An 11,156-nucleotide genomic window follows, 5' to 3' on the forward strand; every position below is an offset into this window, starting at 1 on the left:
AGTGAGGGAACAGCCAGGCTCTGACTCACAGTTATTAAACCCTGTACTAGGGACCCTAGTGAGGGAACAGCCAGGCTCCAGTTATTAAACCCTGTACTAGGGACCCTAGTGAGGGAACAGCCAGGCTCTGACTCCCAGTTATTATACCCTGTACTAGGGACCCTAGTGAGGGAACAGCCAGGCTCCAGTTATTAAACCCTGTACTAGGGACCCTAGTGAGGGAACAGCCAGGCTGACTCCTAGTTATTAAACCCTGTACTAGGGACCCTAGTGAGGGAACAGCCAGGCTCCAGTTATTATACCCTGTACTAGGGACCCTAGTGAGGGAACAGCCAGGCTCCAGTTATTACACCCTGTACTAGGGACCCTATTGAGGGAACAGCCAGGCTCTGACTCCTAGTTATTAAACCCTGTACTAGGGACCCTAGTGAGGGAACAGCCAGGCTCTGACTCCTAGTTATTAAACCCTGTACTAGGGACCCTAGTGAGGGAACAGCCAGGCTCTGACTCCCAGTTATTAAACCCTGTACTAGGGACCCTAGTGAGGGAACAGCCAGGCTCTGACTCCCAGTTATTATACCCTGTACTAGGGACCCTAGTGAGGGAACAGCCAGGCTCTGACTCACAGTTATTAAACCCTGTACTAGGGACCCTAGTGAGGGAACAGCCAGGCTCCAGTTATTAAACCCTGTACTAGGGACCCTAGTGAGGGAACAGCCAGGCTCTGACTCCCAGTTATTATACCCTGTACTAGGGACCCTAGTGAGGGAACAGCCAGGCTCCAGTTATTACACCCTGTACTAGGGACCCTAGTGAGGGAACAGCCAGGCTCTGACTCCCAGTTATTAAACCCTGTACTAGGGACCCTAGTGAGGGAACAGCCAGGCTCTGACTCCCAGGTATTAAACCCTGTACTAGGGACCCTAGTGAGGGAACAGCCAGGCTCTGACTCCCAGTTATTAAACCCTGTACTAGGGACCCTAGTGAGGGAACAGCCAGGCTCTGACTCCCAGTTATTAAACCCTGTACTAGGGACCCTAGTGAGGGAACAGCCAGGCTCTGACTCCCAGTTATTATACCCTGTACTAGGGACCCTAGTGAGGGAACAGCCAGGCTCTGACTCACAGTTATTAAACCCTGTACTAGGGACCCTAGTGAGGGAACAGCCAGGCTCCAGTTATTAAACCCTGTACTAGGGACCCTAGTGAGGGAACAGCCAGGCTCTGACTCCCAGTTATTATACCCTGTACTAGGGACCCTAGTGAGGGAACAGCCAGGCTCCAGTTATTAAACCCTGTACTAGGGACCCTAGTGAGGGAACAGCCAGGCTGACTCCTAGTTATTAAACCCTGTACTAGGGACCCTAGTGAGGGAACAGCCAGGCTCCAGTTATTATACCCTGTACTAGGGACCCTAGTGAGGGAACAGCCAGGCTCCAGTTATTACACCCTGTACTAGGGACCCTATTGAGGGAACAGCCAGGCTCTGACTCCTAGTTATTAAACCCTGTACTAGGGACCCTAGTGAGGGAACAGCCAGGCTCTGACTCCTAGTTATTAAACCCTGTACTAGGGACCCTAGTGAGGGAACAGCCAGGCTCTGACTCCCAGTTATTAAACCCTGTACTAGGGACCCTAGTGAGGGAACAGCCAGGCTCTGACTCCCAGTTATTATACCCTGTACTAGGGACCCTAGTGAGGGAACAGCCAGGCTCTGACTCACAGTTATTAAACCCTGTACTAGGGACCCTAGTGAGGGAACAGCCAGGCTCCAGTTATTAAACCCTGTACTAGGGACCCTAGTGAGGGAACAGCCAGGCTCTGACTCCCAGTTATTATACCCTGTACTAGGGACCCTAGTGAGGGAACAGCCAGGCTCCAGTTATTACACCCTGTACTAGGGACCCTAGTGAGGGAACAGCCAGGCTCTGACTCCCAGTTATTAAACCCTGTACTAGGGACCCTAGTGAGGGAACAGCCAGGCTCTGACTCCCAGGTATTAAACCCTGTACTAGGGACCCTAGTGAGGGAACAGCCAGGTTCTGACTCCTAGTTATTAAACCCTGTACTAGGGACCCTAGTGAGGGAACAGCCAGGCTCCAGTTATTAAACCCTGTACTAGGGACCCTAGTGAGGGAACAGCCAGGCTCTGACTCCCAGTTATTAAACCCTGTACTAGGGACCCTAGTGAGGGAACAGCCAGGCTCTGACTCCCAGTTATTATACCCTGTACTAGGGACCCTAGTGAGGGAACAGCCAGGCTCTGACTCCCAGGTATTAAACCCTGTACTAGGGACCCTAGTGAGGGAACAGCCAGGCTCTGACTCCTAGTTATTAAACCCTGTACTAGGGACCCTAGTGAGGGAACAGCCAGGCTCCAGTTATTAAACCCTGTACTAGGGACCCTAGTGAGGGAACAGCCAGGCTCTGACTCCCAGTTATTAAACCCTGTACTAGGGACCCTAGTGAGGGAACAGCCAGGCTCTGACTCCCAGTTATTATACCCTGTACTAGGGACCCTAGTGAGGGAACAGCCAGGCTCTGACTCCTAGTTATTAAACCCTGTACTAGGGACCCTAGTGAGGGAACAGCCAGGCTCTGACTCCCAGTTATTAAACCCTGTACTAGGGACCCTAGTGAGGGAACAGCCAGGCTCCAGTTATTATACCCTGTACTAGGGACCCTAGTGAGGGAACAGCCAGGCTCTGACTCCCAGTTATTAAACCCTGTACTAGGGACCCTAGTGAGGGAACAGCCAGGCTCTGACTCCTAGGGACCCTAGTGAGGGAACAGCCAAGCTGACTTGGGCAGCTGAACACTCACACCTGTTACAGATATTACTTCATCTGACTGAGATAAGTCGGATGAGAAAGGTGTTGACCAACCAGACAAACCCTTAGCATGCTCGTGTAAATAACAAACCCCTAGCATGCTAGTGTAAATAACAAACCCTTAGCATGCTAGTGTAAATAACAAACCGTTAGCATGCTCGTGTAAATAACAAACCCTTAGCATGCTCGTGTAAATAACAAACCCTTAGCATGCTAGTGTAAATAACAAACCGTTAGCATGCTCGTGTAAATAACAAACCCTTAGCATGCTCGTGTAAATAACAAACCCTTAGCATGCTCGTGTAAATAACAAACCCTTAGCATGCTCGTGTAAATAACAAACCCTTAGCATGCTCGTGTAAATAACAAACCCTTAGCATGCTAGTGTAAATAACAAACCCTTAGCATGCTCGTGTAAATAACAAACCCTTAGCATGCTCGTGTAAATAACAAACCCTTAGCATGCTCGTGTAAATAACAAACCCTTAGCATGCTCGTGTAAATAACAAACCCTTAGCATGCTCGTGTAAATAACAAACCCTTAGCATGCTCGTGTAAATAACAAACCCTTAGCATGCTCGTGTAAATAACAAACTGTGCAGCACTGACATTTGCAAACCCACTAAGCAAATAGCACACAACAAGACGTTAGACTGACCCACAGTATTAAATACAACCGATTTAATGTGTGTCCCAAATGGCACCCGCTTCCCTACATAGTGCACTACTTTTTCACCAACGCCCAATGGACCCTGGTCAAAAGTAGTGCACGACACAGGAAATAGGTTGTGATTTGAGGGGCAGCCTATGAGCTGACTGACTCACCTGCGATGCAGTGACTCGGAGAACTTCAGGCTGGCATAGATAAACTCCTTGACCTGAACGTAGATCTGAGGCACCGACTGAGACATCGGCAGCTTCTTTGGAAAGGCTTGCTGTTGGGCCGACAACAAATAAAACCCAGGTTATTTAACTACAGCCCCTTGGACCTCGATAAGGAGCAGAGAACCGTTGACTTTTAAACACACAGTTCCAAGCAGTTGACATTTACATCTGATGTTGTGAAGTTAGTCTGGGGGTGTTTGAAGGGGGTGTTTAAATGACGGACAAACCTTTTCAATCTCTGCGTCGTGGAAGGGGAATCTATTAACCACAGACTTGTACTCTTCCTCAGTCTCTACAGGGATAGGGCTGTAGTTGTCCAGTTCAAAGATCTCCCTGAACACCAGAGCCCATTTCTTCAGCAGCGTTTCATTGTACTGGTCTCTGATCTCAAACAGCAGGTCAAACAGTCTGTTCACTGGGTAGCCATAACCCTGGAGAGCGAGAGCGAGAGAGACAGAGAGAGACAGAGAGACAGAGAGAGAGACAGAGAGAGAGACAGAGAGAGAGAGAGAGAGAGAGAGAGAGAGACAGAGAGACAGAGACAGAGAGACAGAGACAGAGAGACAGAGACAGAGAGACAGAGACAGAGAGACAGAGAGAGAGAGACAGAGAGAGACAGAGAGACAGAGACAGAGAGACAGAGAGAGAGAGACAGAGAGAGAGAGACAGAGAGAGAGACAGAGAGAGAGACAGAGAGAGACAGAGAGAGAGAGACAGAGAGAGAGAGAGACAGAGAGAGAGAGAGAGACAGAGAGAGAGAGAGAGAGAGAGAGACAGAGAGAGAGAGAGAGACAGAGAGAGAGAGAGAGAGACAGAGAGAGGGGTGGGAGGTTACAAACCAGAGGCATCACAATCTGGCCCATTGGTTAATGACCAAACAGCTTGAGTATTGGATTAGGATCCTCCAGTAACTGTTGTGAAAGCAGCAGCTACTCTTCCTGGGGTTCCACACAGAACATGAAGCATAAAACAGAACATTAACAGACAACAACAGCGGCTTCACTCATACCTTATAAGAGCTCTAGGTTAAATTCATACTATCTTTAAATCACCCAGTCTGAAGAGCTGGATAAGACTCACCTGTAATGTGTCTGCAAATATGACAATGAGGTTCTTCAGCTCCAGCACCAGGTCAGGATCACTGCAGTACGACTGGAAAGGAAAAGACAGGGAGGGGGAAAATGTCCTTCACATCAAAAGGGAAAAGGAAAGTCTTACTCCCGGCCTTCTGGGTGACGTAAGGGTTTATCTAGAAGCCTTGGTGTTAGGAATGGTAAGGGTTTATCTAGAAGCCTTGGTGTTAGGAAGGGTAAGGGTTTATCTAGAAGCCTTGGTGTTATGAATGGTAAGGGTTTATCTAGAAGCCTTGGTGTTAGGAATGGTAAGGGTTTATCTAGAAGCCTTGGTGTTAGGAATGGTAAGGGTTTATCTAGAAGCCTTGGTGTTAGGAATGATAAGGGTTTATCTAGAAGCCTTGGTGTTATGAATGATAAGGGTTTATCTAGAAGCCTTGGTGTTAGGAATGGTAAGGGTTTATCTAGAAGCCTTGGTGTTAGGAATGGTAAGGGTTTATCTAGAAGCCTTGGTGTTATGAATGGTAAGGGTTTATCTAGAAGCCTTGGTGTTAGGAATGGTAAGGGTTTATCTAGAAGCCTTGGTGTTAGGAATGGTAAGGGTTTATCTAGAAGCCTTGGTGTTAGGAATGGTAAGGGTTTATCTAGAAGCCTTGGTGTTAGGAATGATAAGGGTTTATCTAGAAGCCTTGGTGTTATGAAGGGTAAGGGTTTATCTAGAAGCCTTGGTGTTCAGAATGATAAGGGTTTATCTAGAAGCCTTGGTGTTAGGAATGGTAAGGGTTTATCTAGAAGCCTTGGTGTTAGGAATGGTAAGGGTTTATCTAGAAGCCTTGGTGTTAGGAAGGGTAAGGGTTTATCTAGAAGCCTTGGTGTTCAGAATGATAAGGGTTTATCTAGAAGCCTTGGTGTTAGGAATGGTAAGGGTTTATCTAGAAGCCTTGGTGTTAGGAAGGGTAAGGGTTTATCTAGAAGCCTTGGTGTTCAGAATGATAAGGGTTTATCTAGAAGCCTTGGTGTTAGGAATGGTAAGGGTTTATCTAGAAGCCTTGGTGTTATGAATGGTAAGGGTTTATCTAGAAGCCTTGGTGTTATGAATGGTAAGGGTTTATCTAGAAGCCTTGGTGTTAGGAATGGTAAGGGTTTATCTAGAAGCCTTGGTGTTAGGAATGGTAAGGGTTTATCTAGAAGCCTTGGTGTTATGAATGATAAGGGTTTATCTAGAAGCCTTGGTGTTATGAATGGTAAGGGTTTATCTAGAAGCCTTGGTGTTAGGAATGGTAAGGGTTTATCTAGAAGCCTTGGTGTTAGGAAGGGTAAGGGTTTATCTAGAAGCCTTGGTGTTAGGAATGGTAAGGGTTTATCTAGAAGCCTTGGTGTTAGGAATGGTAAGGGTTTATCTAGAAGCCTTGGTGTTATGAATGGTAAGGGTTTATCTAGAAGCCTTGGTGTTAGGAATGGTAAGGGTTTATCTAGAAGCCTTGGTGTTAGGAATGGTAAGGGTTTATCTAGAAGCCTTGGTGTTAGGAATGATAAGGGTTTATCTAGAAGCCTTGGTGTTAGGAATGGTAAGGGTTTATCTAGAAGCCTTGGTGTTAGGAATGATAAGGGTTTATCTAGAAGCCTTGGTGTTAGGAATGATAAGGGTTTATCTAGAAGCCTTGGTGTTATGAATGGTAAGGGTTTATCTAGAAGCCTTGGTGTTAGGAATGGTAAGGGTTTATCTAGAAGCCCTGGTGTTAGGAATGGTAAGGGTTTATCTAGAAGCCTTGGTGTTATGAATGGTAAGGGTTTATCTAGAAGCCTTGGTGTTAGGAATGGTAAGGGTTTATCTAGAAGCCTTGGTGTTATGAATGGTAAGGGTTTATCTAGAAGCCTTGGTGTTAGGAATGATAAGGGTTTGTCTAGAAGCCTTGGTGTTAGGAAGGGTAAGGGTTTATCTAGAAGCCTTGGTGTTAGGAATGATAAGGGTTTATCTAGAAGCCTTGGTGTTAGGAATGGTAAGGGTTTATCTAGAAGCCTTGGTGTTATGAATGGTAAGGGTTTATCTAGAAGCCTTGGTGTTAGGAATGATAAGGGTTTATCTAGAAGCCTTGGTGTTATGAATGGTAAGGGTTTATCTAGAAGCCTTGGTGTTAGGAATGGTAAGGGTTTATCTAGAAGCCTTGGTGTTATGAATGGTAAGGGTTTATCTAGAAGCCTTGGTGTTATGAATGGTAAGGGTTTATCTAGAAGCCTTGGTGTTAGGAATGATAAGGGTTTATCTAGAAGCCTTGGTGTTAGGAAGGGTAAGGGTTTATCTAGAAGCCTTGGTGTTATGAATGGTAAGGGTTTATCTAGAAGCCTTGGTGTTATGAATGGTAAGGGTTTATCTAGAAGCCTTGGTGTTAGGAATGGTAAGTGGTATCTAGGCCCTTGGTGTTAGGAATGGTAAGTGGTATCTAGGCCCTTGGTGTTAGGAATGATACGTGGTATCGAGGTTCTTGTTCCTGGCCCTCCCAGTGAGCAGCATTGAGCAGGGCTCCACTGGCCTAATGAAGATCTCAGGTCATCGCAGCCTCATGGGGAACAGACTGGCCTCGTGGGGAACAGACTGGCCTCGTGGGGAACAGACTGGCCTCGTGGGGAACAGACTGGCCTCGTGGGGAACAGACTGGCCTCGTGGGGAACAGACTGGCCTCATGGGGAACAGACTGGCCTCATGGGAACAGACTGGCCTCATGGGAACAGACTGGCCTCATGGGGAACAGACTGGCCTCATGGGGAACAGACTGGCCTCATGGGGAACAGACTGGCCTCATGGGGAACAGACTGCCTCATGGGGAACAGACTGGCCTCATGGGGAACAGGACTGGCCTCATGGGGAACAGACTGGCCTCATGGGGAACAGACTGGCCTCATGGGGAACAGACTGGCATCTCCCTCTCTCTCTCTCTCTCTCTCTCTCCCTCTATCCATCCCTCCCTCCATCTCTCTCCCTCCCTCCTTCCATCCCTCCCTCCTCTCTTTCTCAGAGACGCCAGGCCCTGGTAATAGTGCAGCACGGCTGACATTTTAACCAACATTGCCGGCAGACACGGCTCCGTGTTTCGCTCCAACACCTCTGCCTCCCTCGCTTCCTCTCCTCTTCCACCCTTCCTCCCGCTCCCTTGCTCTCTGAGGTCAGAGAAAAAGCAGAAATTAGCCCCAGACCTTGCCGAGGTGATCGGTATCAAATTGCAGTGAAAATGGAAATGCCAATAAAATTTGACGGCTCCGTCTTTTCCTCTCCCTCCTTATTTCCTTCAAGGCGTTGTAGGATCATAGAGGTCAAAGTTCAGTAGAAATATTAGCGGGAAGAAGAGAGGGAGGGAGAAAGAGAGAGAGAAGAAGAGAGGGAGGGCGAGAGAGAGAGAGAGAAGAAGAGAGGGAGGGCGAGAGAGAGAGAGAGAAGAAGAGAGGGAGGGTAAATATGATGAAAAGGAAGCGGGAAGAATAGGGACGCTTCAATTTCTCCCTTTTCTCTTTCGCCCCTCCCTCTCCTCTCTTTCTCTCTCTCTCTCTTTCTCCCCCCTCCCCTCTTTCTCCCCCCCCCCCTCTCTCTCTCTCTCTCTCTCTCCCCTCCCTCTCATCTCTCTCTTTCTCCTCTCTCTTCTCTCTCTCTCTCTCCCCTCCCTCTCATCTCTCTCTCTCTCCTTCTCTTTCTCTTTCTCCCTCCCTCTCCTCTCTCTCCTTCTCCCTCCCTCTCCACTCTCTCTCTCTCTCCGCATCTCTCTCTTTTTCTCCTTCTCTCTCCTTCTCTCTCTCTCTCCCTCCCTCTCCTCCTCTCTCTCTTTCTCCCTCTCTCTCTCCGTCCCCCGGTGTCCATGCAGAGTCATTGCTTCTGTTTTCCTAACTCACATGGGACGAGCCCCGGGTTTGTTATTCTAGGCTTTGCTGAACATGATCCTGTCTTTACAGCGGATTCAGACCATTTGCTTCCAATAGAAACGTGTTCTTGGATTACAGACCAGACTGGGCTAGCCAGAGCAGCTGAATCTGTCTTGGATTACAGACCAGACTGGGCTAGTCAGAGCAGCTGTATCTGTCTTGGATTACAGACCAGACTGGGCTAGCCAGAGCAGCTGTATCTGTCTTGGATTACAGACCAGACTGGGCTAGTCAGAGCAGCTGAATCTGTCTTGGATTACAGACCAGACTGGGCTAGCCAGAGCAGCTGAATCTGTCTTGGATTACAGACCAGACTGGGCTAGTCAGAGCAGCTGAATCTGTCTTGGATTACAGACCAGACTGGGCTAGCCAGAGCGACTGTATCTGTCTTGGATTACAGACCAGACTGGGCTAGCCAGAGCGACTGTATCTGTCTTGGATTACAGACCAGACGGGGCTAGCCAGAGCAGCTGAATCTGTCTTGGATTACAGACCAGACTGGGCTAGCCAGAGCAGCTGAATCTGTCTTGGATTACAGACCAGACTGGGCTAGTCAGAGCAGCTGAATCTGTCTTGGATTACAGACCAGACTGGGCTAGCCAGAGCAGCTGAATCTGTCTTGGATTACAGACCAGACTGGGCTAGTCAGAGCAGCTGAATCTGTCTTGGATTACAGACCAGTCTGGGCTAGCCAGAGCGACTGTATCTGTCTTGGATTACAGACCAGACGGGGCTAGCCAGAGCAGCTGAATCTGTCTTGGATTACAGACCAGACTGGGCTAGCCAGAGCAGCTGAATCTGTCTTGGATTATAGACCAGACTGGGCTAGCCAGAGCAGCTGAATCTGTCTTGGATTACAGACCAGACTGGGCTAGCCAGAGCGACTGTATCTGTCTTGGATTATAGACCAGACTGGGCTAGCCAGAGCAGCTGAATCTGTCTTGGATTACAGACCAGACTGGGCTAGCCAGAGCAGCTGTATCTGTCTTGGATTATAGACCAGACTGGGCTAGCCAGAGCAGCTGTATCTGTCTTGGATTACAGACCAGACGGGGCTAGCCAGAGCGACTGTATCTGTCTTGGATTACACACCAGACTGGGCTAGCCAGAGCAGCTGAATCTGTCTTGGATTACAGACCAGACGGGGCTAGCCAGAGCAGCTGAATCTGTCTTGGATTACAGACCAGACTGGGCTAGCCAGAGCAGCTGAATCTGTCTTGGATTACAGACCAGACTGGGCTAGCCAGAGCAGCTGAATCTGTCTTGGATTACAGACCAGACTGGGCTAGCCGTAGCGACTGTATCTGTCTTGGATTATAGACCAGACTGGGCTAGCCGGAGCGACTGTATCTGTCTTGGATTACAGACCAGACTGGGCTAGCCAGAGCAGCTGAATCTGTCTTGGATTACAGACCAGACTGGGCTAGCCAGAGCAGCTGAATCTGTCTTGGATTACAGACCAGACTGGGCTAGCCGTAGCGACTGTATCTGTCTTGGATTATAGACCAGACTGGGCTAGCCGGAGCGACTGTATCTGTCTTGGATTACAGACCAGACTGGGCTAGCCAGAGCAGCTGTATCTGTCTTGGATTACAGACCAGACTGGGCTAGCCAGAGCAGCTGTATCTGTCTTGGATTACAGACCAGACTGGGCTAGCCAGAGCAGCTGTATCTGTCTTGGATTACAGACCAGACTGGGCTAGCCAGAGCAGCTGTATCTGTCTTGGATTACAGACCAGACTGGGCTAGCCAGAGCAGCTGAATCTGTCTTGGATTACACACCAGACTGGGCTAGCCAGAGCAGCTGTATCTGTCTTGGATTACAGACCAGACTGGGCTAGTCAGAGCAGCTGTATCTGTCTTGGATTACACACCAGACTGGGCTAGCCAGATCAGATGTATCTGTCTTGGATTACAGACCAGACTGGGCTAGCCAGAGCAGCTGAATCTGTCTTGGATTACAGACCAGACTGGGCTAGCCAGAGCAGCTGAATCTGTCTTGGATTACAGACCAGACTGGGCTAGTCAGAGCAGCTGTATCTGTCTTGGATTACAGACCAGACTGGGCTAGCCGGAGCAGCTGTATCTGTCTTGGATTACAGACCAGACTGGGCTAGCCAGAGCAGCTGTATCTGTCTTGGATTACAGACCAGTCTGGGCTAGCCGGAGCAGCTGTATCTGTCTTGGATTACAGACCAGACTGGGCTAGCCAGATCAGATGTATCTGTCTTGGATTACAGACCAGACTGGGCTAGCCAGAGCAGCTGTATCTGTCTTGGATTACAGACCAGACTGGGCTAGCCAGAGCAGCTGTATCTGTCTTGGATTACAGACCAGACTGGGCTAGTCAGAGCAGCTGAATCTGTCTTGGATTACAGACCAGACTGGGCTAGCCAGAGCAGCTGTATCTGTCTTGGATTACAGACCAGACTGCGCTAGCCAGAGCAGCTGTATCTGTC

At 48.7% G+C, this 11,156-nt stretch overlaps 1 protein-coding gene across 1 annotated transcript in view; it reads right to left on the bottom strand.

Moving 5' to 3' along the window:
• The window catches only part of LOC120017865 (exocyst complex component 6-like), a 56,996-nt gene that overhangs the window by 42,681 nt on the left and 3,159 nt on the right, over positions 1-11,156 (bottom strand). Inside the window, exons 2-4 of the mRNA XM_038960827.1 lie at positions 4,796-4,867; positions 3,943-4,146; positions 3,656-3,765 (exon numbers count right to left, since the gene is read on the bottom strand). Coding sequence (XP_038816755.1) covers positions 3,656-3,765; positions 3,943-4,146; positions 4,796-4,867 — 386 coding nt within the window. The remainder of the gene's footprint in view (positions 1-3,655; positions 3,766-3,942; positions 4,147-4,795; positions 4,868-11,156) is intronic.

The sequence above is a fragment of the Salvelinus namaycush genome, chromosome 22 (genome assembly GCF_016432855.1).
Source record: "Salvelinus namaycush isolate Seneca chromosome 22, SaNama_1.0, whole genome shotgun sequence".
Classification (NCBI taxonomy): domain Eukaryota; kingdom Metazoa; phylum Chordata; class Actinopteri; order Salmoniformes; family Salmonidae; genus Salvelinus; species Salvelinus namaycush.